General features: G+C 36.5%; 1 protein-coding gene across 1 annotated transcript; it reads right to left on the bottom strand.

Moving 5' to 3' along the window:
* Positions 1 to 5,551: 5,551 nt before the first annotated feature.
* GLYATL3 (glycine-N-acyltransferase like 3) lies at positions 5,552 to 20,195 on the bottom strand. Its single transcript, XM_004471185.3, has 5 exons — positions 20,118 to 20,195; positions 14,044 to 14,151; positions 13,147 to 13,273; positions 8,800 to 8,926; positions 5,552 to 6,060 (listed from the first exon to the last, which is right to left on the bottom strand). Exons 1-5 carry the CDS (start codon positions 20,193 to 20,195, stop codon positions 5,634 to 5,636), a joined length of 867 nt encoding a protein of 288 aa, XP_004471242.2. The 3' UTR covers positions 5,552 to 5,633.
* Between the last annotated feature and the right edge of the window lie 5,023 nt (positions 20,196 to 25,218).

Below are 25,218 nucleotides of genomic sequence, written 5' to 3'. Positions count from 1 at the left end.
CTCTTTCAAAATATGAGGTCTGTTGTGGAGGTGGGGGTGGAAAATTCAAGAAACAATGAGATAAAGGAATAATTACCCTCAAATAGTTCCAAGCTACTTAAGAGGCCAGTTAGCATATTGACAAACAATATGGACTTTGGGATCAGACAAATCCAGTTTCTGATCATAACTCTGCCGCTTAAAACCTGTGTATCTCTTAATAAATCATAATACCTGTGAGTCTGAATTTCCACAATAAGACAATACTTTATCCTTCATAAGGATTAAGTTGTATACATCTAGTATTTTGTACATTCTCAACACATAGTTAAATGTTAAGTAAGTGGTAGGTGTATTATTATTAGGAAGAAAATTAGCCTATAAAATATGTCATATATCAGGCAGGAGTAACTTCTGCTTAATCAATGCTAAAGATAATGAGCATCACTGGGGCAGAAACTAGACCACATTCTCCCTTGAGGTTTAAGGACTCCAGTTACCTGGTGCTCCTCCCTGTGGCACCAAGAATAAGTTTCCAGGTAACCAGCCACTGGCTCAGGATGACCTAAGCATATATTCACTTCCAAGGAGTCTTATTTTTTATTAATGCTTTGCTTTCCTTCAGTTGGCAAAGTATTTAAGAATGAATTTTTTTTTCTTAATCTCTACAGTCAGGATTTTGTGACTTCATTGAGATAAGAAACCAATACTTTCTATATGAGCTTTATCCAGATGAGGCAAATCTGCTGTGGGAAATTGGCTTACCTGTTCCTTATTGTAAATGTTATACCTGTTCAATTGTAGATGTTGCAGTTGTTCCCTATTGTAGATGATGTTGCAGTTCTAATAGCAAACAGCTGCTTGGTAGTTTCCAATAAATATGAGGTGGAAATGGGATTGAGGCTCTCAGTTCCAGAAGCTGTGAGTCCCCCGGTCCTATCTCCTCTCGTGTCTCTCTCTGTCCTTTATTTTATAAAGTTTTGTGTTGCCTTTCCTTCGAGCCAACCTATCACTGAGGCGATCTCAGCAACTGGCGCCCAATGTGGGGCATGAAGGGAAGAAGGCTCACAGCAACTGGGGCTGGACCATGGACCCAAAGGGAAGAAGGATCACCTCAAGCAAAACTAAAGTTGGTGTAACAGTGCAGAGCCCCGAGTGGTTTGGAAAGCCTTCAACATCCTTGAGGGTTTGCTTGTATTTCCCCAGGAGATGGAGAACATCCTGTGTGGGTACCAGCTCATCAGATAAAGCCATACCATGAACACCAAGAGATGACAAAAGTTCCTATGGAACTCAGAACCTCTGGTCATGCAGATGGAGAGGCAGACACTGGAAACTGCACAGCTGGGTCTCATTCCAAAGACTAGAATGGCTTTACATCAAAGTATTTAAACTACAGAACTTGTCCAAGCATGGCATCATAAAACAAGTATGGCTAGGGGACAGAAAGAGATTAAGAAGGAAATTGAGAGGGGAAGCAGACTTGGCCCAGTGGTTAGGGTGTCTGTATACCACATGGGAGGTCTGTGGTTCAAACCCAGGGCCTCCTTGAACCATGTGCAGCTGGTCTACACACAGTGCTGATGAGTGCAAGGAGTGCCCTGCCATACAGGGGTGTCCCCCGTGTAGGGGAGCCCCATGTGCAAGGAGTGCGCCCCATAAGGAGAGCCACCGAGTGTGAAAGAAACTGCAGTCTGCCCAGGAATGGTGCCACACATGTGGAGAGAGAACACAAGATGACGCAACAAAGAGAAACACAGATTCCTGTGCCGCTGACAACAGAAGTGGACAAAGAAGAAGATGCAGCAAATAGACACAGAGAACAGACAACTGGGGGAGGAGGGGAGAGAAATAAATAAATCTAAAAAAAAGGAAATTGAGAGTAGAAAAACTGGAAAAGAAATGTTGAATTATAAAAGGAAGCAATGAAGAAATTTTAAATTAATAGATTTGGAACTGCTTTTGTGTTTGTTCAGTGTCACTGTGTATGTTGTAATTGTTTCAGTGTGAAAGAAAAAGAGAAAGAAGAAAAAGAAAAAGAAGAAAAAGAGAAAGAAGAGAAAAAGGAAAGAGAAAGGAGAAAGAGAAAGAAGAGAAAGGAGAAAGAGAAAGGAGAAAAAAGAAGAAAAAAGAAAAAAGAAGGAAAAGAGAAAGAAGAAACAGAGAAAGAAAAAGAGAAGGGCAGGTGCCCAGAAAGATAGAGAAAAAAGAAAGATAAAAGGAAGGAAGGGAAAAAGAGAAGGAGAAATGGAAGGAAAAAGAGGAAGAAACAAAGAAAAGAGAGAAAGGAAGGAAAAAAGAAAGAAAAGAGAGGAAGGGAAAGGAAAGAAAGGAAAGAGAGAGGAAAAGAAAGAGAGGAAGGAAGGGAAAGAGAGAGGAAGGAATAAAGAGAAAAGAAAGGAAGGAAGAAAAAGAGGAAGGAAGAAAGGAAGAAAGAAAAAAGGAAAAGGCTGAAAAAGAAAAAAAGGAAGAAAAAGAAAAAAGAGAAAGAAGAAAAAAGAAAAAAGAGAAAGGAAGGAAGAAAGAAAAAAGAGAGAAAGGAAGGATAAATGAAAGATGTAAAAGTTAAGTAAATATTTAAAAAGGTAAAAAGTTTGTGGGAATGCTAACTGACATGTTATAAGGTGTATTTTGTCCTAAAACAAAATGGTTAGTATGGAGATATGAGAAAAAGAACTAGTATGCATATAGTAAGTTGTAAAAGTATTATGGTAGCATTCGGTGAGGTAATGTGTTTTGTAAAAGTAAAACAAGCCTGAATGAATACAAAAAGTGCAAAAACTGTGAAAACGTCTGCAATGGACTTTTGCAGTTCTTCAAGGCTTTCTGCCCTGGCCTGATGGCAATGAATCTGGCCGCATAGAAGAAACCTGTGGCAGTGACTCTACTAAGAAACATCAGAGACAATGGTATTTTAAGGGCTTGGAAGAGGCAAACAATTGGGACAAGCTGCTCAATCAAATTCTTAAATGTTTGGGTAAGACAAAACTATATTCTCTGCTATAGCTGGTAAATACAATGTTTTCTCATGTTAATGAGTTTGTATTGAATTAGCCTGTGAATTGGATGTGGCCAGCACTAATATTGAGTACTGGCCTATATTGCCTGGTTAGTTGGGAATCTTAAGCCCATGAGAAATGAAAGTCTATTCATTAAATGTCTGCTAGTTGGAAGCCTTATTGTTTGTTGTTGTATAATCTACAGTAGTTATGGATTATGTATAAAATGCTTGAATATGAATCAGAACCTTAATAATGAAACATTGTGTACTTAAGTGATTTGATGAATTGTAAGTGATATATATGTGCACCTTGTTGAATATATAAATCTCTTATTTTAAGTTTGAACAATCCTGGAACTGAATGTATTGAGAAAAAAATTTAATGAGTATTGTTCAAACCTGAAAGTGAAAATATCATGCAGGAAGCTTTGTTAATCAGTGAAATGTCATTTGCATAGACTTTGCAAAAACAAAAAGGGGGAAATGTGGGAAACTGGCTTACCTGTTGCTTATTGTAAATGTTATACCTGTTCAATTGTAGATGTTGCAGTTGTTCCCTATTACAGATGATGTTGCAGTTTTAATAGCAAACAGCTGCTTGGTAGTTTCCAATAAATATGAGGTTCTAGAAGCTGTGAGTACTCTGGTCCCACCTTTATCTCCTCTCTTGTGTCTTTCTTTCTGTCCTTTTATCTCTTCTGTTCTGTGTCACTTTCCCTTTGTGCAAACCTATTACTGAGCTGGTCTCAGCACAAATCCAACCACTGTTTTGTGCTTGTTTTTATTGGAAATGGAAGAATATAGCTCATAATGCTTATCTCTTCCTTTACTACCCTTAAAAGATATGCATACACAAGCAATTGGAATCTGAATTTTTTAAAAAAAACAATAACAACAAGCATTAAAAAATAATGAATAATTATTTAAGCACTAAAAATTCCTTTTAAAAAGCATACATAGTTTAATGAAAAGAACAGCAGATTGAAAATAAGAAATAACAGCATCCTGGCTCAGTTTCTGGCACTGAATGAAATAATCTTAAAGAAATCATGTATTTTTCCTGGTCCTCAAATTCTTTATATAACGAGAGGATTAAAGCTTATGTTTTTAAAATTCTCTGAGTATATATATATATGCATACAGCAAATACAAATGGAATGTTTGTATGTATACATACATATATGCATTTGCATATCCACATATGCAATCATATGTACATCTTAGTTTCTTATGAGAAAGCAGATTATAAATGAGGAGGACTGGTGGGTAAAGTACAGTCCTATGCTGACATTATCTGGTTCCAGCATTTAAAATGTGCATATGTGTAGCTGATGTGGCTCAAGAAGTTGAGCACCTGCTTCCCATGTGGGAGGTCTTGGGTTTGGTTCCCAGTACCTCCTAGAAAGAACAAAAGCAAACAACAAGCAAAACAAATGAAAAAAATCTATTCAGGGGACCCGATATGGCTCAGTGGTTCAATGCTAGCTTCCCACATACAAGGTCCTGGGTTCAATCTCGAGTACCTCAAAAAAAAAAAAAAAAAGTGCATAGCATCATTCCTCCATGGGCTATAGAACAGTAGTTCCCAAATTGTCCCTAGCCCAGCAGTATCAACCTCATTTGGGAATTTGAAAACTGCAGATTATCAGGTTCTGTCAGATCTACTGAAACAGACACTCTGGGGAAGGGGCATAGCAATCTGTAACTAGCCCTCTAGGTGATTCCAGTGCACACTGAAATGTGAGCACTACTACACTCCAGCATTCACTGGGAAGAAGGAATTAGAGGAGAAAAAAGCAGGACACACTTTAGAGAACTTGGATGAGAAATAGTAGGAACGCAAGTTGGTGAGATCTAGCAGCGGGTAGGTAGGGGAGTTAGGGCAGAGCACTGTTTGGATTTGGTAACAGCGTAGAGCAGAAGCCCAAGCAGCAAAAACAAAGTGGTATCCACGTCCTCCTGTGTTAAATCATTTGCTTTCATGCAGTCATTTCTACTACTGTGCTAAGAACTGCTGGCTTTAAAACCCTTTTTCCTGCAGTGGAACCCAAAGGAGGACAATCATCCTCTGTTCTCAGCAACAGCTATCTCTGACCTCTACAGTTATTTACCACAGGAATCTGAGACCGCAAGAGTTAAGCCTTCTCAGGGCTGATACTGCATGTCTTCTCTAGTCCCTTTTCAACAACCCAAGATTCTCCTGATTCAAATTTTTTAAAAGTTTTTTTCTTGAGTTTTGTTTTTGTTTTTTTTTTTTATTAGAGAAGTAGGTTTGCAGAAAAAGTCATGCATAAAATTCAGGGTTCCTATATACCACCCTATTATTAACACCTGTCATTAGGATGGTCCATTTATTACAACTGATGAAGGAACATTTTAATAATTGTATTATTAACTATAGACCATAGTTTACATTAGGGTTCACTGTGTTGTACAGTCCTGTGCTTGTTCGTTTCATTTAACTTTGGTTATAGTAATAAGTACACAACCCTTTTAATCACATTCAAATATATAATTGAATGCTGTTAATTATGTTCACAATGTTGTACAAGGTTGCAACACCACCATCCATTACCAAAATCCTGATTCCAATTTTATTTCTTCTTACTGGTGTGTTCAGGGAAAGTAAGAAAATTCCTGGAGTTACACTAAGTTAGGGGTGAGGCTGGATGGAGAGAGACGCAGGGGTAAGAATAAGCCTATGAAAGCGACAAGGCAAAAACTCAGCATTGACACTTTTCAGGAGGCTTATGGATGCCACATTGTCATCCAGGACATTGCCCTGAGAGGGGAATCCCCTACTCTGCAGCTTCCTAGCCAGTATGAGGGCCACCAGCCGGCTATAACCTTTCCTGCGATGCTCAGGCAGGGTGTAGCCATGGCACATGGTGGCAAACTGGTCTGTGAGAGACCAGGAGACTGGGTTTCCCCTGTCATCACGGACACACACACTAGGGAAGCAGGAGATGAGGTTGGCGAGATACCGGAGACACTGTTCATTGCCACCCCGTGACCATGTTCGGTTGAGTAGATCAGCATCAGCAACACTCAGGTAAGTTAGTCGTGGGGAAGACTCCATTCTAGGAGAAAATGACATTTTAGGAGAAATATGAGCTCAGAATCATGTGATCACAAAAACGACTTCTCTTTTTACACTAGTCCAAACTAGTGTCCATCCCAGAGATGCTCAAAAAATTTTGGTTCTTCCAGACCTTTCTCTAGACCCACTCTTTTCTAGGTTAAACTTTCCCAACCTCCGTATTTTTATAGGCCCCTAAACTTCAATATGTGTATTTTAGTCTTACATAAGTTTTTCTATTAATTTACAGTGTAAAGCCAATGGTATTCAAATAAACAAAAAGTTAAGAATTGGTACAATTTCCAAGAACTGAGATGGATTACTTAATTGAAAACCTATAGGGCTTGTTGTGCTCAGAATTTGCTTTCATACTTGAAGTCATTGATATTGTGATATTGTAAGACCTTCTCTGGTGACTGCTAAGAGACTGGTAATGTCACTTTTGCTATTACCTTCTTTACAAAGTACAAGGTTGTGCTTTCTTTTATCAACAGTGCAATGTTATTTCACATGTACTATGGGCTCTGGCAAGAGCCAATCAACCAGTAAGCAGGGGTAAAAAAAATAAAAGTAGTAACTGGCTTAATGGTTTTTTTTTTTAGGAGATACTGGAGATCAAATGAAGACATGCTACAAGGGAATTAGGCACTCAACCAATTAAGCTATATCTGCTCCCCTTAATAGGATCTTTAATTCAATTATTGAAACTGAATTTTAAGAGGGAAAAACAAGGCTCAGGCAGAAATGTCTCTGCAAATAAAAACAGGGTTTCAGGAGTAGCATGTTAAAGACTATATATGACCTTTTATCCGAAGGACAGGGTATTGAAAATAACATAAGTTTGGGTAATGAACTAAGTGTAAAGACAAATTATCTAGTTTCCCATGCAGAAGACATCAATTCAAGTCAAACCTTTTTTTTTTTTTTTTTTTAAACAGGCCTGATTGGAGATAGGGAAAAATTTTAAATGACATCTCTGAAATATCAGTAAGCAGACTGTGGAAAACCCTAAAGGATAAATAACCTATTATATTATTCAACAAAAAATAATGTAAGAAAAAAGATGATAGGGTAACCTATAGGTCAAAAGACATGTAAGAGACATATTACCAACTGCAATGCATGGACATAAATAAACTGTTAAAAAACTATGACAACTAGGAAATGTGAATACTAATTGGTTATTTTATTTACTTATTTTTATTCATTTAATTTTTAGGAAATATCTGAGGATTTAACCTGGGACTTTGTTCATGTGAAGTAGGCACTCAACTGCTGAGCTATACCCACTCCCCTGGTTATTTTATTTTAAGGGCATAGTGTTAAAATATTTTAAAGAGGTAATACACTATTAAAGGGTTTCTGTTTTGAGAATCCTTATTTTTTAGTGATACACTCTAAAATATTTTAGGACAATGTTCGGGATATTTCCTTCAAAGTTATCCCAGAGGCAGAAAGAGTACATAAGGGTATGGGTGAAATAATATTATCCACACATTTGTGAGGGGTTCATTATACTATTCTTTCAACATTTGTCCATGTTTGAAAATGTTTCTTAGAAGTTCAGTTGCTTCATTCTGCCATAAGGGACCATTGCTTTCCGGCTATAGTCTTGTTTTGCTCAATAATTCTTTTAACATTCCACCTAGAAAGAAGAAACCTAACACTCACAAAGGTGGGTAGTTGTTTCATTCTGATAAAAGTATGTGAAGTAGGTATTGTAACATTTTTGAGAAGAAGAAATTATGGCTAAAAAAGGTTAAGCTGAAGAGAAGGTAATTAGTAAATGACAGAGCAGGGACTCCAAAGTAAGGGAAAAGAGGCATGCAAAAGAAATGCTTTGAAGGCCTGGATTCTGGAATGGCACTTCTTGAGAGCATTTCCTGGCTTTATAGTTTACTGTTATGTGTTACTTCAAGTCTGTTAAAATAGGGAGTAAGGAAGTGGATATGTCTCAGGAGACTGGGCTCCCACCTACCACGGGGGAGGTATGGTTCCCTCCTAAAGAAGGTGCCTCCTAAAGAAGACAGTGAGCTGGTACAACAAGATGATGCAACAAGAGATGTGGGGAGGAAAATCATAATGAAAGATACAACAAAGCTGGGAGTGGAGGTGGCTCAAGTGATTAGGCACCTCTCTTCCACATCAGAGGTCCCAGGTTTGGCCCCTGGTGCCTCCTAAAGAATCAAGGAAGAGGAACAGACACAGCAAGTGAAAAACAACAAGGGGTTGAGGAGAAATAGTAAGTAAAATAAATCTTTAAAAAAAATAGGGAGTAATAGGCCAACTTTAGAGGATGATGGTAAGGATTAAACAGATTACGTAGTTAAAAACATCTCATGCCTCGCATAGAAGAGCTAAATATGCCAGTTATATACCCCTATCCAGAAACAACAAAACATAACAAAAATCTTAGACTCAGGTGATAGAGATCATTTAGAATCACTTGGGGGAGGAAGATACCAAGGAATGATTTTTCTTTGTATACTGTAGAAATACAGGGTGCACAAATTCACTTAGAACTATGCACAAAGACATTGGATCTGATTTCCTAATAAGTTTTGAACAATCAAGCATAGGGGAAAGGAAAAGAGTAAATATACATACTGACAATTTAGTCTCAACGGCCAAATTCCAAGTTGCCTAAATATTTCTTAATGATACTAAGTACTGCCATTACTGCTATCTGTACTTCTACAGCAGTAATTCCTACCCCAATGAAGAATATTAATTTACATACAGGGAACTGATGTCTGGTAAAGTTGAAACAGGAGGAAAATGGACTGCCTTAGAGGAAGTTAGCTTTACATCTAACTGCTTTGAGTTGGCAACAGCTTTGGAGACATCATACAATTCATTCTGCAGCCCTGGATGTAGAAAGACATAATGAAAAGAGTATACATTTTATGTGAAAAAGCACAAAGGAAATTTGCTGCAATATTTTTATACTGAGTATCATCAATACAGTTTTAACCTTGTGTTATGTTAACCATTATGTATTTATATGTAAATGATAGCTATTTCATGTTTGAATTTCAAATTTCATGTGGGATTTTTAAACTCCCATTGTGCTGCCAGCTATGGTTACTCATCATGACATCCCATGGATATTTCAATAGGACTATCCCATGGGGGTTTGGAATTTCTTTTGGAAATTTTGATTTTTCTGATTCTTCAGGCTGACTTAAGCTCTTTAAAGTTAAGGGATAATGTTTTATGGCTCTAAAAGGGTATGATCTACCATAAAGCCAGCCATATAAAAGATCTTTGATGTACCTTGCTTGGCAATCCAACTTTAAAAGACTCTTCTAGCCCATTGCCAAATGACCACTAGAGTTTGGTGTGATTTATCCTGAACATAACTCACCAAGATCCCACTCGTTTTTCATAGCTATAATATGTTATCTATATATCTTTATTTGGTACCTGTTTTGTATCAAATACTGCTGGGCACATGTTTCACAGTGGCACACAAGAATTGTATGGTCTTTTTTCTTATAGAGCTTACAGTATGGAAGATTAGCATCAGTGCTCTGCCTCTCCAAGGCCCCTTGCTCTATCCTTTCCAGTCTGGGTTCTCACTGAATCCTCCGGACAATGACTTTCTAATTTCCTTCCCTATCTAATGGTCTATTTTCTCCCCATTGATAAGTCACTTCTCTAGCTTGGACCTAAGACTTTTCTCCTGAAAGGCCATCTTAACCATAATCTGATATCTGAGCCTTGGCTCCTGCCTTAGGGGAGTTAGGATTCAGAAGATAAGCAGGTCTTTAATAAACATTGACTAATTAATTGATGCAAAGTTAATGCTATTAAAACTATAGATGAGACTATTGACCCATACTATGGCACTGAATTACTATTATGTAGATGAAAAGACTATGAGGAAAAACTAGATAGCACAAAACCGAAGTGTGGAAGTCAGCTCAAACAGAATTTCTTTCTTCCAAAAAGCTGAATCTTCTTTCTAAAGTTAGCTTAACACTTCTTTTAAAAACCTTTTTAATTTCCCCCTAAAAATAACCACTATCCTAATTTTTATGGTAATCACTTCCTTATTTTTCTTTATATAGTTTTATTATCCAATAGTGTATCCTTAAACATTATTGTTAATTTTGCCCTTTTTAAATATGTTATAAGTCTCTTAGACTATAGGGCACCTTTCAATCCCTATAGCCCCATTAAAAAAAATTATTTCAATTTCTTTGTTAAAGAATCCAGTTGTTTGTTGTGTGGAGTTTTGTAGTCTGGATTTGCTGATTACATCTCTATGATGTTGTTGACTATGTCCTTCTTTCTTCTGCATCTATTACAATTTTTAATGAATGATTTTTACTTTTCACTTGCAACTTTGGTCTAATAAACTCCTAAATTCTGGCTAATTCAATTAATAACTCCTTGCCTTCTAAGGAGAAAAGCTAGAAATGGAGAGGTGGGGTGGAAAGAGGCATAAAATAAGTAGAAGTTGCAAGCGGAGGCTTCTGAAATTTTCAAGTTAGTGGTCATGTAGAAGAGCTCTCACTCTTTCATGCAATCAGTAGTGAGCAAGAGCCTCACCTGTCAAAGTTGTATACTTTTTCATTTCCTGCCCTCACATGGTGAAGACAATACAGGTTAGTGGGAGGCTTGTTTGGGGTCTAGGTATTCAATCAGAGAATATGTGTTTATATACATATGCCTGTACATTCATGTACACAAATATAGATCCATGAAAAATTCTTTGGTAGTAAATTGAGTCAATTTAGATAAACTATAATTGACTCACAACTATTAGCTCAACCTTCTGAAAAATCATTGGTAATCACAGGGATACTCTCTCCATAAAAATGGCTTCAGATGATTTGAGAATAGTAGACTTGAGGACAATAATCCATCAATTACTGCCATGATTGTTCACATCAAGGAAGAGATAGACTAGTTTTTACACTAAAGCAATACTGGTGAGAAAATATTGCTCTCAAATTGGCTAACAGAGGAGTAGAATCATGTCTCATATCAAACCAACATAATGGGGGTAAATCTGTGAAGGTAAGAGATAGTCCAGAGCCTCCTCCACAAGGTCCTTTTAAGCATTTAGAAAAGGATTTAATACAACCACCCAAATCTTTAGGCTATGAATATACATTAGATATTATTTGTAGATTTTCTCTGTGGGTAGAAGTTTCCTTGTTAGAAGGCTTCAACTGTTTGTGGCTGAAACAATGTTAGACTTTTTCCCCCTCAGCATCAGGAATCCTTATCATCCTGTCAAATGATCAAGGAACTCATTTCACTGAAAAATTCAAAAAGAAACTCTATGATCCTTCTGTTAAGAGGACAACTTCACTATCTATATCACATCCAGTCATAAGGAAAAGTTGAAAGAGTAAGTGGTACAATGAAGTTGAAACTGTCCAAACTCTCAGAAACCCTTAATTTGCCTCTGTCCTGGCTTAAATTTCTGCCACTAGCATTAATAGCTACACAGTTATCTCCTCAGAGCTCACATAGACTCTTACCCTGTAAAATCTTTTCAGGACACCTGTTATTGGTTGAATTGTGTCATCCAAAAAGGTATGTTTAAATCCCAGCCCCTAATACCTGTGAATGTAGCTTATTTGAAAATAGAGCCATTGCAGATGGAATTTAAGTTAAATGAGGTCATACTAGAGTAGGGAGAATGCCATGTGATGAGTAGAGATTGGAGTTCGGCAGCTGCAACGCAAAGATTAAGGGCAAACCACCAGAAGCTAGGAAGAAGCAAGAAAAGATACTTCCTTACAGATTTAAAAGAACCATGGCCCCACTGACATCTTAATTTCAGATTTCAAATCTCCAGACTGTGAGACAATACATTTCTGTTGTTCTAAGCCACCATTCTGTGGTAGTTAATAGGTAGCCAAAGGAAAATAATATAATATATCCTATGTAGATCTCTTGATTACCTCTTTCCAAAATCATCTTCTTCAGAAAGAAAAATAAGCTTGCCTATTGCCTCAGACTTAATCAAAGTTATTTAGAAGGCTATGGAAAGGGCTAATAGAGTATGGCAGTTTGAATTTGGTGAATCCCCAAAAGATGAGATTAAGTTTTTGAACTAATTCATTCCTGTGGGTATGTGGGGCCTTTGATTGCATTAAATTCGGTGAGGGGGTGGGGTCCTTTGATTAGATTACTTGATAAGATTGCTTAGGTCTTTTTATTGGACTTTGTCAGGGAGGCATGACTCAGTTTTAGTCTCCACCCTCTTGCTAGGTCTGATATAAATGGAGATAGAGAGAGAGACACACACACAGACAGAAAAAGGAAGCAACCATATTTGATCTTGCAATGTGAGAGAAAGGACTCCAGTTTTGCCCACAGCTGAGCTGCAAGGAGAGCAGTCCCGGAGAGGCTCAAGGAGCTGAGGCCCAGGGAAAGAAGAGTCATATGCCTGAAAGCTTGCAGCTGAACTTGGGAAGAAAGTGGAGCAGTTGAAACTATAGAGGAGTCCTGGAAAGAGACAAGCCCTGTGCCTGGTTACCCACAGCTCTGAGCTCCAGCAGATGGTAGGTTTTAGAGGGGAAGGCAGAGACCTTGGCAGATATCACTCACCATCTTGATTCACCATGTGGAAACATTCAGTGTCAACAGTAGCTGACTTTGGCAAGAAAGCACCTTTGATGGTGCCTGGATTTGGGCATTTTACAGCTTTGGCACTGTAAGATTTTATCCTAAATAAAATTCCCATTAAAAAAGGTAACCCACTTTTGGTACTTTGCATCAGCAGCCCTTTGGCAAACTAAAACATAGAGCAATAAGAAAAAATATGTTGTGATACTCACTGATATATATTTCTGTAACAGTGAAAAGAATAAGTCCTTTAAAAGCAGCTCCATTGAAATGACTTCCCCTAATCCTAACTTCCATCCTCATTAGGAATAACAAATAGTTGTTATACTAAACTATAATACATAAATTGTAAATACATAAAATATATGTATATATGTATATATTTATGTACATATGAATGTGTGTATATATATCTTATTTATAATTTATATGTATTTTCCTATCTACCTATCTAAAATGACTTCCCTTTGTATGGATGTCTTACCCTTGACCTCACCTTGTATTTGGAAAACTTGATCCCAGTTGATAACATCGTGTTCTTCTAACAGCAGTTGGTATGCCCTGACATCTTTGTAGAACACAGCATAGGCGTTAGTATAATGGTCCAAGTTATCTCTCTCAGCCTAGGATGAAGTACATAATCATAAAAGTCTAAAATGTATCCTCTGGATAGTTCAAATCCTAGCAGATACCATTAACTGGGCATGTTTAGATAGTTTTCTACTACCTAAATTAAATAATGGTTTAAGCAGAAATGTGGCTAATATGCTGCACTAAAGAGAAGAAAAGGAATTTAGGGACTTTTGCTTTATTTTTTTCTCTGGAAAGATATTCCATCCATGATGTTTTAGGATGTTCATTTCACCTCTTTCTAGGATTGGTTTAGCAAGGAATTTCTACCATTGGTTGATTATATAGTCATACATTTATGAAAATTAAAAGGGTATAACTCAATGGATCCACCTATAAGTACTCTACAGAACTCTCAGACTTTCTTAAGGTGTTCAGGGCAGCACATCTTTGATCACTTGAGACTCTCTTTATTCTCAGAGGGGAAATGTGGCAGATGGTGTCTTCTTCAGTCTTCTATATTTCACCCACACGACCAAAGTCATCAGTCATAGAGAATTATACACCCATTGGAAAAACTAACCTGTACAAATAAGCCATATGTACTTACTGATTCTAGAGATTTTAAAACACAAAGGAAACACTTTATTGGCCAGATGTAGACTACAGGTTTTCCAAAGCTAGTCAAGTTAGAACCTAATGGTGAAATATATAGCTTGTTAAGATTACCTATATGGCTACTGTGGTTATATGCCCCTTTTACCAAATCTTTTCTTTCAGTTGATATCAACTATTAGGTTATTTTTTGACTTTCAGACTGTACCTCTCTCTGTTGCCGGGTGATGACAACTTTGAAGTCTGGCCATGAGTCCAACACTACTTCCTTTTTAAAGGGATTTCCACGATTTATGTTCATCACTGCTCCATAAACCTGAGCCAGAGAACCCAGAGGGACAAGTCAACCACTCTACTAGTAGTTTCAGTTGCATATTACCTCCTTCACTTCTTGTACAATCATTGCCATAAGAGGGGGAATTAAAAGTATGCATGCACACAAATATACAATACACACACATACAAATCTGTCACCTGTTATTTCCTCAGAGTATATGAAAGCTGGTAGAAAAGTCTATGAGATACAATGAAAATTCTCCCTAAACCTATAGTTTTTTACAGCACTACAATAAGGGTACCAAGTTGATAGACTTTTGTAGTGGATTGCATTGTGAAATCTGGTTTGGACACATTCTTGGTCTTGGTCCACATTCTAGAGAGTGTGGAAACATTTTAAAAAGGATCTCTTGAAGATGTTAATTCAGCTAAGGAATGTGTAGCCCAAGTGAATCAGACTGGGCTTTAATCTGGATTTTTGGAGTCCTTTTTAAGCAGAATGAAATTCAGACATACAGAAAGAAAGCCACAGGAAGCGTCCAATAGTCAATGGAAACTGGAGAAAGGAGAATACATCACCAAGTGCCTTACCATGGGATGGAAGAGCCAAGGACCAAGAATCACTGGCAGCCAGCCACAGAATGTCACAGTCTTCAAGGAGAAAAGATTGCCTTGCTGACGCCTTGATTTCAGTTTTCTCCTTGCCTCAAAACTGTGAGCCATAATTTGTTATTGTTTAAGCCAACCCATTGTATGGTATTTGTTTTAGCAGGTGGGACACAAACAACTTATTTTGATGGGTGCTTAGCACACATGTCAGTAGTAAATATTTATGATTCAGAGTCTGATGTATAGATTTTGGGCTCATACATCTTAAAAACTTCCACAGATAATTTTGATACTCAGCTATTTTTGATAAAAAAATACAAACACTTGTGGCTGCAACTACTACTCAAACACTGATTACAACTAAACATCATTTGAGGGTGAAGCAATCCCTCCCACAAGGAAACAAGCCCTTCATTTCAAATCTGACAGAGCAAAACTCTATAAGCATTCTTTGAGGTTCTTAATTCATTCATTATTATATTCATGGAGCCTGACATAGCTGATCAAATACTTGCTGATTGAACAGTACTGGAGTAATATTAAAAATTTATTCGTGACCTTTCACAATTTTTTTCCAGTAAGAAGAAAAGATATTTGTCATACAAAACAACTTTCATATGTCATGTGTGTATTTACAGAGATTGGAGAATGCTGTGGTGCTAATAAGTACACAATAGATCAATTATTCATAGCAGCATTTTCATAGTCAGTAAAAACTGGAAAAGTCTATCAACAATGGAATAGATTTGAATACAGCAATGAAAATGAATAAACTATTACTTAGAATATTGAGGATGTAATATACAATGGAGAGTAAAAGAAGATAGATAAAAAAGGATATTGTTTGCATGATTCAATTTATACATTACATTAAAAAAACAGGTAAAACTAAATTATGGCTTTAGAAGGAAGGATACTGGTTACTTTTGGGGAGGAGGGAGAGGGTGATTGCAAGGAAGCATCTGGGGTGGGAGGCATTTAAAATAATGTTTCCTAATGGCAGTGGATATTACATAGAAATTTGCTTTGTGAAAACTCATTAATCTTCATAATTATGAGTGTGAATTTTCTAGTATGTACTATACTTTAATGAAAAAAAATTAATTAGAAAGACATTGGAATCTATAGCATACCTCCTTTACATTGTTAGTTCAAATCACTCACTTGTCTTCAATACAGTGAAAATTGTCCACTTTTCTTCTGTTTTCCTCAATATGAGCATTCACTAATCCTCCTATAGAAAGTGCCTTTCCAAATTTAGTCTGGTTTGTTCTAATGTGTAATATGTACAAAGTTAAAGCAAATCTAAGAACTAAAGTAACCTGAAAATCATGTTTGTTCTGTAAGTCACTTTATTTTTGTTGTTGCTCATTTCACATGTACAGAGTAAATTTGCCAAAATGGATTCACACAAGTAAACTGTATATCTTTATTCAAGAATGGAAATTAAATATCACTGAAATGTTTAGAAGGTATCTGGGATTGAATCATGTCCCCCACAAAAGGCATGGTCAGATCCCAAACCCTGCTGTGGTGTGAAACCATTTGTAAATAGGCCCTTTGAAGATGGTATTTGTTAATGTGTGTCCAACCTGAAGGAGGGTGGGCCTTAATCCAATATGGCTGAAATCTTTATAAACAAAGAAAATTCAGACATAGAGGGGGAAAAAAAGCAATGGGAAGCAAGAAGCTGGAAGTTAACAGAACTCAAAAGAGAAAAGAGAAGATGCTGACATATACGGTGTCATGTGACAAAAAAGCCAAATACCAAAGATGGCAGGCAGTCAGTTCCAGGACACCACAGTTTTCTGGGGAAAGCATTACCTTGGCTGACACCTTGACTTTGGACTTCTCCTAGTCTCAAAACCTAGGGCCAATAAATTCCTGTTGTTTAAGCCAACCCATTTTATGGTATTTGTTTTAGCAACTGGGACACTAAAAGAGTAGCTTAAAAGGGCAAAACTCTTCAAAATTTAGACTGAGAAAGAAAAAACATAACCAATTTGTTGAAGATTTGAAACCAAGTGAAAGATTTGTAATTGGTTAAAGTAAGCAAGCAAACAAGGCACCCTTCCATTAGCTATTTATTCTATTCAGAGTGTTCAATGGATAGGGGAGTGTGGCTAGGGGGAAGTAAAGATGTTGGAGAAATGAACAGTCAGAGCTTGTGAAGGAAATTTGAAGGGACAGTTAATCACTTAACCACCAAATGACTTACCCGTCATTATAAAAATCAAAGCCATACACTCAAAAGAATGAAGAGTGAGCAACAAAACTATATTTATCTCTATTATTTTCAGAAGGACATAATGTAACTGAAGGTGCATTTTGAAAGTATGTGAAGGAACCAAAGCCCAGTTTACATAATAACGTAGTAATTGAAGTAAGGAATCCAGGGATAAAGAGACATAATATATGTAAAATGAGAAGCTGGGAATATCAAGCTAAGCAGTTATTAAAGAGAAGATTATAACACAGAGAAGGCATCATATTATGTCTACATGCTCCATTTCTTTTTTTCTTACTATTTAATTTTTAATCTTATTTATTATTAATTAAATTCTTTTTATTTTTAAAGACGCTTTCGATTACATAAATGGTACATAAAAAATATAGGGACTCTCATATACCCCACCCCCTCCTCCTCCCCCACTTTTCCCCATTAACATCTTTCATTAATGTGGTACACTTGTTACAATTGATGAACAAATATTGAAGCATTACTTCTAAGCAGGGGCTGTAGTTTACATTATGGTTTACACTTTGCACTGCACAATTTTACAGGTTTTGACAAAATGTATAATGGCCTGTACTGTCATTGCAATGTCATGCAGAACATTTCCAATGCCCCCAAAATGCCCCATGTTACACCTATTATTCCCTTTCACTCCCCTTAGAAACTCTGGTGGTCACTGTCTTTATATCAATGTTACAAGTTCTTCTATTATTTGAACAATAAGTCTACTTTAGTCCAGAGTTGTATTTCCCCTTTATGTTGGTTCATTCCTCAATCTTGTGGATTTTGGCATGGTGATGCCCACTCTGCTTCTGATTGAGAGGGGGCTTAGATCTCATGGGGCAGATGGATGGAACTGCATTCCTTGCAGATGTAGATACTCTCTGTTTTTTTGGGATGGGGGTTGTCCATCATCATCCTTTTGTTAGTTGTTGTGAGTCCAATGAACTGGAAAGTAGGTGTTGGCTGCAAGTCTGCTGAGATTCAGGGCTTAACCAGTATATGAATAGCTGAATAGATTCAGGGCTTAACCAGTATATGAATAGCTGTCCCAGAGACTTAAATCTTAAGTCTCTGGGACATATATATAATGGGTATAATGCTAATTATAGGTTCAAATAAAAGGGAGCCATTTCTTACTTCAAATGGTGTTTTGAAAGAGATTATTTCAAAAGAATGCTAAGTTTGGAATCTGATGATTAGGTCTCCTATATAAACTCTAGCACTTGATAGTTGAGTAAGTGACTCTGTAACTTCATCTGTTACTGTAAATTTGTAATATTAATACCTGCCTATTCAAAAAGTTTTTATGAAGCTCAAATGAGAATCTGTGAAGTGCATGTTAAAAAATTATACACACAATTCAGACCAAGTCACCTAATCTGAACTCAGTATTTTAAAAAATAAAACCCAAACAATGAGCCCAAATGTAAACTATAGACTATAGTTAATAATACAATTATAATAATATTTTTCCATCAGTTGTAACAAATGTTCCACATTAATTCAAGGTGTTAATAATCAGGGAGTTATTTAGAAGTCTATTTTCTGTAAACTTACAGCTTCTCTTAAGGAAAGAAAAAGATTTGAACGAAAAGGGAATTAAAAAGTAAATAGTTGCATAAAGCCTTCAGTGAACAATCAACAAAAGCATGTTAATTATTATTGTCAAAGCACCATGCCAGGCACTGTGGGAGGAATTTTTAAAAAGGAAAAAAAAAGTCTACATCTACACCTCGGTTTTGGGCAGTTAAGTTGCTGAGGGAAGAGCAATAGATATGAAATTAAAAGAATTGAAATTCAGCTGTGCTTTTTTTAAAAGATTTATTTTATTTATTCCCCTCTCCCGTTCCCTGTTCCCCCGTTCCCCCTTTCCCCCTTTCCCCCCACTGTCTGCTCTTTGTGTCCATTCATCGTGTGTTCTTTTGTGTCTGCTTGTATTCTCATTAGGCATCTCTGGGAACTGACCCTGGGACCTTCCGGAGTAGAAGAGAGGTGATTATGCTCTTGCGCCACCTCAACTCCCTATTCTGCTACATCTTCTTATTTTTTCTCCTCTGTGTCTCTTCCTGAGTCATCTTGCTGTGCCAGCTCTCAGCATCAGCCAGCACTCCTGTGCTGGACGGCATTCCCACACAAAGGGGCACTCCTGTGCAAGGCAGGAATTCCAGTGTGGGCCAGCACTCAGCGTGGGCCAGCACTCAGCGTGGGTCAGCTTGCCACATGGGCCAGCTTGCCCTCACCAGAAGGCCCTGAGCATCAAACCCTGTACCTCCTATATGGTTGACAGGAGCCCAAATGGTTAAGCCATATCCGTTTCCCTAGCTGTGCTTCTTTACTTTGCGAATCTTTATTTATTTATAAAATGGGGTAATAATAACTTTACAGAGTTATTAGAAGTATTTCAAAAAATTGAAGTGATCGATCTACAGCACCATCATTTGTTGTGGTGAGTTTATAGCATATTTCATGATCCTGTGAAAGTCATGAACATTTTTTAGTTATCTCTGGCAAAAGAGTTAGCCAGACATGCTCTCAAAGCAAATCAGCCTGCACTCTTATTCCATTAATTCATTTCATGTCAGTTTTAGCATTCAAAATGGGCAAATTTGGGTCAGATTGTCCATTTGGCACTTCTTTTAGCAATACCATTCCAAATTTTTATTCAGATTTTCCCTACCACATACAATTTAAACATTATCAATCCAGCAATGTGACAAGATTTAATTGAAACAGGACAGTGCACTAGAGGGCTTCTTCTAGATCACTTGTTCAAATTTCAGTGTACATTAGGATTATCTAGGCTACTTATTAAAAATGCAGGTCACTAGTCTCTGTCTTTAGAAATTCTGATTAATTTTGTCTCTCTTGGGTGATTTGTGTGATATTCACATTTGAAAACAACTGTCCTGTATCTATGGTCTTTGCTCCAGAAACTCAACTCTCAAAGATATTTTCATAGCACTCCGCTATATCAAAAATTGTCTGGGTTTCATCCATAACCCATTGAATCAAACTGTAGTGGAAGATATCTGGGAAATTTTACGTTTAACAAGTGCCTCCCTAGAGTCTTATCAACAGAAACATATGGGAAACAGTCATAAGTCTGGCATTATTTCACAGATTAATAAAATAAAAGGAAACTTTCAAGTTTATAATACCTTGAGTGATTCAGGAAAATGAGTCTTCAACATTTTCTCCAGCATCAGCAATTTGGTGGAACAGTTTAGTAATAACATCTTCTACAGTTCTTGCAATTCCACACCTAATTAGAAACCTGAAGGTTACATTTAATTTTTGCTTGCTAACATATTCACTTCCCTAGGAATACCCATGCAATCCTGTTTTCACTGGATATAATTCTGACTCCCTCTGAGTAGGGAAGAAAGAGGCAGAGGTCCTGGGATGGGTAAATCAGAGAACATATGGAAATGGAGAGTGCAAATGACCAAATCCTGGAAAGATCTATCTACTCTGTGAAAGATATTCTTGTTGTACACATTCATCTATATGTACTATAAAGTCTTCTTTCAGGACACTTACAACAGTTGCAGTTTTACATTTACTTGTGTTTTCTTTCATTCTGTCTCTTCTGTCTCTTCAAGTAGCCTGTGAGTTGCATGTAGCTAGGAGCTGAGATTGCTTTGTGCACTAATGTATCCCCAGCACCTGTCACAGGGCCTGGTGCATAGCAGGGGCACTCTAACTATTTGTTGAATGGATGATCTGATGCTCAGGGTAAGAATCTTGGGGTAAGTAGAGATATTTCTTTTTCACAATGTAGGGAAGAAACTAGAGAAACACCTGAGTGGGTCAGGTGATCTATGAGGAATAACTTGGGGAGAAACACCTAGATTGAAGATGAAGGATCTTCATCTAGATTGAAGATGAAGACTCACTGAAGCCAGATAAAAATAAGGAAAAAAAATGGGACTACATTTTATTTATAATGTATTCAATCTCATCTACATTTTCTAGATTTTGGTTCCACCTCCTCTGCTTTGTCCCAAAGAAAATCTATTTTCCTAACATTCTAATCAGATTGTGATAAAGGAAAAAATATTTTTTCTATATTCAACAAAGTGCAGCTCACCCATTTACTCTTAGCAGCTAGGTACCAGGATGGCAAAGATAATTCAGAGAGACATGAGAACCTGGTCCTTCTGGGATTGTGGTGGAAAGTTCAGCTCATTCTTGTACAGCACATTTTCTAGATAGAGAAAGCTACTTGATTTCTCTGATTGGCATACCTGTGTGGCTACAAGATCTACCTAAAATCTACTGTAAAACAGTATTATATAGTTTATGTGAGTCTGTATGATTTCCTGATTTTCTAGAAAGCATGTTTCTCATGAATGAGACCTATGGGCTCGAGCACCCAGTGGTACACATTTAGGTGTTCTCTACAAAAGTCAGAAGAGATTCCAAGTACTAGGGCAGCACCAGAAAAGTCAGGAAGCTTCCAGACTCTAGTGCACAGTTTTTAAAAAGATCAAGTTTCTAGATATCTGCAGTGGTAAGGAAAGAAGAAATGTACCGTCACCTCTTCACTCTTGTGCCAGCTTGACTTTTCACTCATTAATGTCATCTCTAAAAGTTTTAACTTAGTTATAGTAGTCAAAGCCCTCAATCATTGGCTATCAGTCTATCTTTCTAGACTAATCTCTAGTTGTTCTTATTACCCTATGCTCCTCCAAAAACTCAGTTTCTACCTCTTCCTGATCACATCCACTAGATTTCTGTTTCTAAGTTTGTTCATGTCATTCCTTCCTTTTGTCTCTCTTTCAGATTCAATATGCCTTCACCTCATCCAACTCAAATATTAATTCCTGAAGTACTGTAATAAGGCCTTGGTCCAAAAAGGCATGTACTTCTTTAACTCAAAAATGTCTTCTTTAGAGACTTTTATGAAGTCTCCTAAATTAATCAGTAAGTTACCTATAGCTTGGAGAGTGAAATCAGCCATCTTTAAAATAAAACAAATAACACTACTTCTTTAACATTTCTTGAGAGGGAGAGGGAGGTCAAAGTCTTGTTTTGATCATCTGAATTAAGTAAATAAAATGAGCAAAGGGAGTTTCTGGTTTGCTACTATTTTTGTTTGGTATAGCAAATAAACTATTAAGATCCTCATGTTAAAAATACTCACTTACTCTAATTCAATAGCTTTTGAGAGAAAACAAAACATAATTATTTCTAAGGGCAGTTGACAATGAATCTCTTAATTAGATTGATGTTTATAGATCTTTTTATGCCCTTATTTTGAGTAAAATATTAGTTCAAAGAGTAGGAATGCCACATTTTTGTTGATGATTTTTTAAAAGGATCTAAAACCATTTATAAAAATATCTAAAAGATCTCAAAAAATTCTAAGTTTGGATTAAAAAGTCAGGCAAAGAGAAGCTAGAAGTATGAAAGTAAAATGGAGTCAAGACATGAGTTTAATATGCCAAGTATATGGAGTACAGTCCTGTGTATATTTCTAGAACATGAAGGCCCACTTTTGACTCTAAGTTTTCTAGCAGCTAACACAGAAACAAACCTGAGTAGTTTAGCAGTTTGATATGGTTATGAATTCCAAAAATAGATATTGGATTGTTTATAACTTGGTCTGTTCCCGGGCATGATTGAGTTATGATTAGGGCTTTAATTGGGCCACATCATTAGGACACAGATAAAAGGTAAGGCAAAGGACAGAATTGAGGGTTTTTGATGTTGAAGTATTAATGCTGGAGTTTGATGATAAAGTCTTAAGCTGGAGCTGCAGGAAGTAAGCTCACAGAGGAAAGAGAAGCCAGCCTCAGGAGGAGAGGAACCCTGAGCCCAGGAAGAAGCAAGACCTGGGAAAGAAAGAACCTTGAATCCAGAGAGAAACAAAACCCTGGAAAGGAAAAATCCTGGAAGCCTGAACCCTCATCGCCTTCGGCAGCCATCTTGCTCTAACATGTGAAAATAGACTTTGGTGAGGGAAGTAACTTATGCTTTATGGCCTGGTATCTGTAAGCTACTATCCCAAATAAATACCCTTTATAAAAACCAACCTATTTCTGGTATTTTGCATCGGCACCCCTTTGGCTGACTAATACAAGTAGTTACACAATTCAGTTTGCCTGTAAGATTATGCTTAACTGCCTTATGCTTAGCATTTGTCTGACTTTCTCTTATGCCATCTCTAAATGAAGTCCAGTTTACTAACTTAATGGTCAAACCCTTCTTGAGACGGCTTCAATACACCTTTTTCTAGAGTAGGCTCTTGTAATTCACAAATCATGCAGGGTGGAAAAAATTCCTCACATTAAAATCAGAGGGACATTTCTCTCATGGTCCAAAGAAGACATTATAATTAAGGAACATTTGACAATACCCTTTCAGTAAACACAGCAATGATTTTTATAGGGATTTTTTTCCTGTTGAATACAAAGATTTTTTTAAATGCCACAAAACAATACAGAAATTATCATAAATAGAGAAAATGTTTTAAAAACATTTTTGAATTATATTAGAAAGTTATAATGATAATTATTATCTCTGAAAACTATAAAATTATAATGTCATATATTTACCACTCAATTATAGATTTTTTATAGTCAGTATATGTTCTAGGATTGGAAGGTAAAGGTTTGTAATTACTTTAATCTAAATGATACTGAAAGTCTTGCCAAGGAAAATAATTATACTCATGTAAATTTTAGGAACTAAAGTTTCTCTGAGTATCCATTAGCATATAACAAGAACCTAAAATATTTCATTAATACTAATCATATAATTAAGGCCCAGCACTCTTCTCCGGGACTCTTAATTCTTTAATTCTTATAAACAAATAAAAGGTAAGACTCCTGTTTATTTTTTAAAATGGTGTAATACATCAATTACAATATAATGATAGACATTTTATTAATGTGGAAATAATTTTTAAGTATGTACAATCCAATGCTAGTAATTATTTTTATTATAGGTTTTCTGTTCAGAGCTATTGCTTTTTTTTCTGTTATTCTAGTTGCCCCTATATGCCAATGCAAAGAATTTGTAATGCTAATTTTCCCATTCAAAATGTAAAAGTAATAAAATAAAAACTGAAATAAAACAATAAAATTTTGTTGTGAACATATCTTTTCTTCTAAAACTACTAATTTGCTCTTTCTACATAAGAATGATTTTCATCTTTTGTCTTTATAGTTTCATATTCCTTTCTATAATTATAAACTGATGACTGGAGGAATATATTAATTCAATAAGTAAATGCTTACCTGTTGTGGAGAGTTCAGTCTGAAACTGAGGGTTTTCAGCTGTATATCTATTACATAAATGGTGAGTTTATTCTTCAAGCCTACTTCCCTAATTAGTCCTTAGTGGAAAGAAGAGGAAGAAAAAACTGCCCACACTTGTAGAAGAGGAGGGGCTTAGGATGTCTGTGAGGTGAAAATCATCTCACATATAGCACAAGTATTTTCACTCCTTCCTTTTTATCACAATCTTATGGTGTAAGAGTCAACGATACTAATCTTAACTTAGAGATGGACATTTTCTGATGTCCATCCATCAGAATCTCATGGAAAGGAATAAAAAAGGAAATGAGGCACAGGCAAATGGGGACAGAATAAGAAAATAAACTAGAAGTACTGACCTCTTTTGTATTTTATCTGCTTTGAAGAAAGTGATTTTGTTGACCTAAACTGGAGGCTGAAAAGGGTGAATCTCTAAAAAGGATACTTGTGGAATTGAGAGAAATTTTGAGAATTTAAATGAAAAACATTCGGTGTTTACTTGCTTCCCTCTAATGACTGTAATTTCAAACCACCGTAGCATTTGCATTGGCCTCTAAGCACATAACACAATACCTGAACCTTGGGAAAATAAACAGTACAAATGTCTCAAAGGCATATGTAGAGTGCTTCAATTTGAATGCTGTCACTTGGGAGCATACTGTTTACCAACTTTATGTCTCATAAAATCAAGATAGAATGAAGTTGGGGTATTCTTCACTTGAAGATCAGTTACTTAATACAACAGGTAGCTGGTCATCAAAAGTAGCTGGAGAAATTGTATTAGATGCATTATTGGGAGTCAAAATAAGAGTGTTTGTTGATCCTGGTACATTGATAACTTAAAAAAAAAAGGTGTTACTGAGATAACATATACCTGAGGGTACCCTAAAGGCTCCTATACAAATATTTTCTAAATAGTAACTAAGGAAAATCAATTTTTTAAAATTGAGGAGGAGCTCTAATCTACAGAACAGAAACTCTTTTTAGATATTACACA

The sequence above is a fragment of the Dasypus novemcinctus genome, chromosome 11, assembly GCF_030445035.2.
Source record: "Dasypus novemcinctus isolate mDasNov1 chromosome 11, mDasNov1.1.hap2, whole genome shotgun sequence".
NCBI classification, from domain to species: Eukaryota; Metazoa; Chordata; class Mammalia; order Cingulata; family Dasypodidae; genus Dasypus; species Dasypus novemcinctus.
Note: the sequence above shows the minus strand (reverse complement) of the source record. Positions and strands in the feature narration are given on the sequence as shown.